This window comes from Setaria italica, chromosome II, assembly GCF_000263155.2.
Source record: "Setaria italica strain Yugu1 chromosome II, Setaria_italica_v2.0, whole genome shotgun sequence".
In the NCBI taxonomy this organism is placed as follows: domain Eukaryota; kingdom Viridiplantae; phylum Streptophyta; class Magnoliopsida; order Poales; family Poaceae; genus Setaria; species Setaria italica.
Window position 1 is genome coordinate 36856113 of NC_028451.1, and position 5727 is coordinate 36861839.

Sequence of the window (5727 nt, forward strand, 5' to 3'; positions counted from 1 at the left end):
GTCATGGCTGTCGCTTTTCTCATCTCCAGGCTGCCAAGGCATGTGCAAGCTGTAAGTTTCTGTTGCTTCTTCTGCATTCTCTCCCTCCAACGGCTGCTGGCCTGCTGCTCACAGTATGCTCAATGAAATGTCTGAAAAGGGATTGTATTATTTTTGCTGTGTTATTCAAGGTTAAATGATGTTGATGTTTCCTGCCCAGTTCTATTCAGCAAAGCATGTGCTAACACTACCTTTTTAGGCAACAATTTTACTACACAGCATGTGCTTTGGTGTTTCTGTATCCATATCGCATATTGGGGCAACATATTCAATCTGGCAAGTATAATCGACAAGTTGATTAACAAGACTGAAACCAGTTGTTATTCTATTTCAATTGCTGGTAAATATGCAGGAAGAAAATCTTCAGAGATTGATCCATCCAACTGAGATCCCCAGGTGAAATTTCAACCATAAGTATGGTAAATGTTTTGTTCAATCGGTTAGCTTTGTACTCGCCCTTTTCAATATAATAAGTGGGAAGTACCGAACTACGTAGAACAATTGCAAAATAATTATGAAACAGTATTAAACTGAAAACACCAGTGAAGCTAAGTTCTACATAGCTATTTTTTTTCGGGGCTATTTTTGCTGACCTTTGTAGAAAGAGCTGACTCTGCTGTATAAAGAGTTAGCCTCAACCATTCTGGACGAGTTGTTTGTTTTGATGACTATATCTGAACATACATTGCAGTAGTGCAATGTATTAGAAAGCAAAGAGTCATTCTCACTCGTGCCACCAGTTAGATGTGCATGTTGGTTAACGCTCGCAGAACTGGATGCCTCATGAGTCATGAGCATTTTTCAGTAATTCAGTTCCTGTTACTTGGTGCTCTTTGGTATTTGCATTATATTTGTATGTAAAATGATTTGACAAAATAATGCAGTGGCTATCTTAAGTTTCCATAAGGGTAACACGATCCTTAGCATCAAGAAGTTCAGTGTTATACAACTCTGTCTAGAGAAAAATGCATCTCAGATCATTTGGAGGCAAAGAAACTACACAAACATGCGAAGTACTAATCCAGAAAAGAGAACAGAGTTACACAACTTCTTAAGTTAATCCCATTCTATCTTTAACCGCATTAGTGTTACATTCTGAAATGAAGAATCACATGTTTTCACTTCACAATAGTCTGGGGAACAACGACATTCTCATTTTTAACAGATTCGGTTGGCAATGGTACTAAATAAGGTGACTACAGCAAAGCTAGAAGCACATGTCCACTAAAGGTGACGAAGTAACAGCGCGAATCGCGACGTGTGTTCGGCAGATATCTGAAACATCACAGGGACTTCTTCTTGGCGTCCTTGGCTAGCCCCTTCTTGCGGATCTTGATGCACATGCCTAGGCGCACACTATCGATGAGGGACTCCGGAAGAATGGAGATCAAGAACCACATGACGGAGTGTGGCCAGTAAGGCGTGCACCTAGGCTCGTAGCCAATGTGGCGAACAGCAGCACGAGCATAGGTGTCCGCAGAAGGAACCGTGAAGGAGGATTTCCGGATGGATGCCATCTTTGTCGCAACATACAGGGGCACCTGAATGGATTGAAGAAGTTGAGCTATATACAACAAGCAGTGCCGCAAGGTTGGTACAATTCGACGAACATTTATTGCAAATAGTGAATAGTTGTTACCTGGCACTGCACATCAATACCCTTGCTCTTGTACTCAACATAGAGACATCTTGAGAATTGGTCGACATACCTGAGAAGCAAAGATGAAAGTACTTTTAGCATGCAAGCTAAGTGTGTATAGCAGCACAGAGACACACACACAACAGATGCAAGAAAAGGACCAATTGCTCATTGGCTCATTCACAAGTGTACTTTATGTTGCATGACTACTTCAGTGTTTATGTGTCTTCTACTCGTCATTCAATATAAACTAGATCACAGGAGAATATATCCCAACTAAGTTGAAGGGACCCTTTAGGCCAATCCAACAGGCAACATCATAAAGTTTTCAGTTATCAATCATAAGAAAGCAAGTAGGCCTACGTTTCTAGCTTACAAGTAACCCATTGCTTATCTTTCCATTTCCTCTAAATAGAGTGATCATACGTCAGATCTGAACAAACTGCACATCTGAAGTAGTCTAGACTGATGGGACTTCAGTGCCTAACTAATTCGATCATTCGAGTATACATCTAACCAAATCTTGCATACTAAAAATTCACACCGAAGGAACAAACACCTTAAAAGCGCTAAGCAAGTACAGACAGGTAAGAAAGGCGTGCTCCTTTGTTCTCAGTCAGTCAATTTTACTTCCACTAACGCCATCTATCCTAAAATCGAGCCAATTCAAGCTATAACATGTACAACTGCGACAGTAAACATCAATGGAGACGAAACAAAACAGTAATTCACGAAACAAAGCGGTAATTGGTGAGCAAGAACACGGGGAACTCACGCTTTGGTGGCGGCGTAGACGGAGTACAGCGGATCAGAGGGCGCGACGGAGGCGGCGCCGGAGCCGATGTTGACGATTGCGCCGCGCTTCCTCTCGACCATGCCGGGGAGCACGGCGTGGGTGACCCGCGTGACGCCCTCGACGTTGACCCGGATCAGGCTGCGCATCAGCTCCTCGTCCACCTCGTGGAAGTAGCGGGCGTACGGGTACGACACCCCGGCGTTGTTGACGAGGACCCCCACGTCGAGGCCCCGGATGGCCTCCTTGAGCGCCTCCACCCCCGCGGCGAGCCCCTCGCCGGCGAAGTCGAGCACGAAGGTGCGGACTTCGGGGACCTTGGGGTGCTTGGCCTTGATCTCGGCGGCCACGGCGGCCAGCTTCTCCGGGTTGCGGCCGACGAGGAAGAGCCCGAGCCCGGCGGCGGCGAGGCGGAACGCGATGGCGCGGCCGATGCCGTCGGTGGCGCCGGTGACGACGGCCCAGGCGCCGTAGCGACGGCGCAGGGGCTTCCCGGGGCGGAGGAACGCGGTGTAGACCCAGAGCGCGAGGCGGATGGCGGCGCGGAGGGCCACGAGGAGGCCCACGGCGGCCAGCGCCAGCGCCCACGCCGGCTGCGCGCGGAGGAACTCGACGTGGGCGCACGTGCCGGTCATGGCGGGCGTCGTCTGATTTGGGGAGCTGGAGGAGTAGGAGCAGCGAATTGATGCGGTGCGGTGGCTAGCGGGGGAGGTTGGGTTTGATGAGCTGAAATTAAAGGCGCCGTTGAAGGCGGGGTCGCAGGGAGGTTGCACATAGAGCGAGACTAGCTCTTCACTCCTAGCTATTTTCATACTTATTGTACTATTTAACTAGTAAAAAATTAATTAAATTAGCTCTAAGCTTTAGCATTGGAAACGCCCTTACGATAAGTGGCTCGGCAACGTCATCTCCGTAATCAGAATGGGGCGGGTGGGTGGTCTGGTTTGGCTTTGGTCCAGCGCGGGATGCGGTGGTCAATGCCGCCGCACTTTTTGTGGGGAAACGGTATTTTTTTCCTTCTCGCGGGACAGGTAGATAGTACGGAAGGAGGTGAAAAGATAGTGATGTAGTACGTACAAGAGTAGTACACACGGCGACATCGAAAAAAACTAAACCTCATCGCCAAGAATATCGACATATTCAACGTTTTTTCCTACCCATATAAATAAAGGCGGATACAATACCAGCACATCATGGTGAAACCTTTACCCAAATTAGGCACGGTCGACATGCTACCAGGATCAAGTGGCGCAGCATTGAAGTGAACACGTGGCCGGCGCCTTTTGTTGACACTGCACTGTCACGATCTGGATCACGGGAACAAGGGGAACAAAGGGGTAGAAGATAGAAGTAGGGATTTGGAGGAAGAACTCGGCTAAATCCCAACAACGAACTCGACCACGAGCGTGATACGTGAGGTTCAGGTTATGAGTTGTTTCATTCTTGTCTCTCTCCCCCTCTTGCCTCACCATTACATAGTGTTTTTACATGGGCTCAGCCCAAGGCAACAAGCTTCACAGGTCCAGCTTCTTCGTGGGTCTTTTGGTCCTCTTGGCTCGGCCCAACTCTTCCCTTTCTTCTTGACTTCTTGGCCCGCTCAGCAGCTGACCTGTGACATCCCCCCTCCATAAGCAATGACCTGTCCCCAAGTCAGTGTAGCATGAAACTTCTCATGGATACTTGACAAATCTTCCTAGGTGGCCAAAGCTTTAGCCATGCCCTTCCATTTCACCGATACACGAATAGCCACTTTATCGCCTTGCCTCACAGACGATGGTCAAGGAATGCCTCTAAAACAACACCACTAGTACTGTCAGGAGAACAAGCGTCAGGGATATCAATACTTACTTGTGTGTCTTGAGGAATGGCCTTCTTTAACATGGAAACATGGACCACTGGAAGAATTTTGCTTCCAGCCGGCAATTGGAGTTTGTAAGCAACAGCTCCAATCTTGTCAGTAATCAGATAGGGCCCAAAGCATTTGTAAGAAAGTTTTTGATTTGTCTGTTGTGCTACTGACATCTGGACATATGGTTGCAATTTGAGAAAAACCCAATCACCCACCTGAAAAGCACCTTTCTGATCTACTTTTATCAGCTTGGTGTTTCATACGCTGTTGAGCCCTTAGTAGTTGTTGCTGAATGAGTTGTGTCATCAATGTCCTTTGAGCAAGCCATTCTTCCAGGTTTGAAGGAGGAGACACAGTAGCTGCCCTGATGCCCAACTGTCGTGGTTCATGACCATAGAGCACAAACAATGGTGTTTTACCCAAAGCAGAGTGATAGGAGGTATTGTACCAAAATTCTACCAGAGGGAGCCATTGATGCCATTTGTGTGGGCAGGAATGAATGAAACACCGCAAATATGTTTCCAAACACTGATTGAGCCTTTCAGTTTGACCATCAGTTTGAGGGTGATACGAAGAGCTCATGTTCAGTGTAGTATCAGTTGATGAAAATAATTCTTGCCAAAATGTGCTAGTGAATATTTTGTCCCTATCAGATATGATGACCGTAGGCATACCATGCAACTTGTAGATATTTGACAGAAACAACTGTGCTACTTGTTGTGTAGTAAATGATTGAGATAATGGTATGAAATGCCCATACTTAGAAAACTTGTCAATGACTACTAGAATCGTATCATAGTGTTGAGATTTGGGTAAACCTTCAATAAAATCCAAACTCACCATAGAACAAGCTTGGTCAGGGACAGGTAATGGCTGTAACAATCCAAGCAGTTTAGTGTGTTCCACCTTAGCTTGTTGACATATTGGACATTGATGTATGAAGTGTTCAATGATTTTCTTCATATTGGGCCAATAAACAATGTTTTAATTATGTTGTATGTAGCAGTAATTCCAGAGTGTCCTCCAATAGCACTACTATGCAAAGCCATGAGGATAGACTGTTGTACCTGATTGTTGTTGCCCACTCAAATTCTTCCTTTGTATTTAATAACACCATCTTGTAGTGTGTAATGAGCAATTGCAGCATACTGGACAGCCAGTTCAGTAAGCAACTTTTGTGATTGGTCATCATGCAAATAGCCTTCTACTACTGTAGAGAGCCAGGTTGGTTTGGCTACTGAAAGGGCCATGACTTGTGCGTTGTCAGAGAGCTGAGTAAGTGGTGATGGTAGTCTGGATAGGGCATCAGCCACCCTATTTGTTGCCCCTTGCTTATACTGTATTTTAAATTGAAGACCCAATAGTTTCACAAACGCTTTCTATTGCATTGGAGTGTTTAATTGTTGT

At 46.1% G+C, this 5727-nt stretch overlaps 1 protein-coding gene across 1 annotated transcript; it reads right to left on the reverse strand.

The window, feature by feature from the left end:
* Positions 1–959: 959 nt before the first annotated feature.
* On the reverse strand, positions 960–3177 carry LOC101776812 (very-long-chain 3-oxoacyl-CoA reductase 1). Its single transcript, XM_004957245.3, has 3 exons — positions 2454–3177; positions 1679–1748; positions 960–1580 (listed from the first exon to the last, which is right to left on the reverse strand). The coding sequence occupies exons 1-3, from the start codon at positions 3104–3106 to the stop codon at positions 1323–1325; spliced, it is 981 nt and encodes a 326-aa protein (XP_004957302.1). The 5' UTR covers positions 3107–3177; the 3' UTR covers positions 960–1322.
* Between the last annotated feature and the right edge of the window lie 2550 nt (positions 3178–5727).

Coding starts and splice junctions, on each gene's coding strand:
- LOC101776812 (XM_004957245.3), bottom strand. CDS start 3,106: ATGACCGGCACGTGCGCCCACGTCGAGTTCCTCCGCGCGCAGCCGGCG. Junction 1,749..2,453: donor GTCTACGCCGCCACCAAAGC/GTGAGTTCCCCG, acceptor TTTGCTTCTCAG/GTATGTCGACCAATTCTCAA. Junction 1,581..1,678: donor GTATTGATGTGCAGTGCCAG/GTAACAACTATT, acceptor CAATCCATTCAG/GTGCCCCTGTATGTTGCGAC.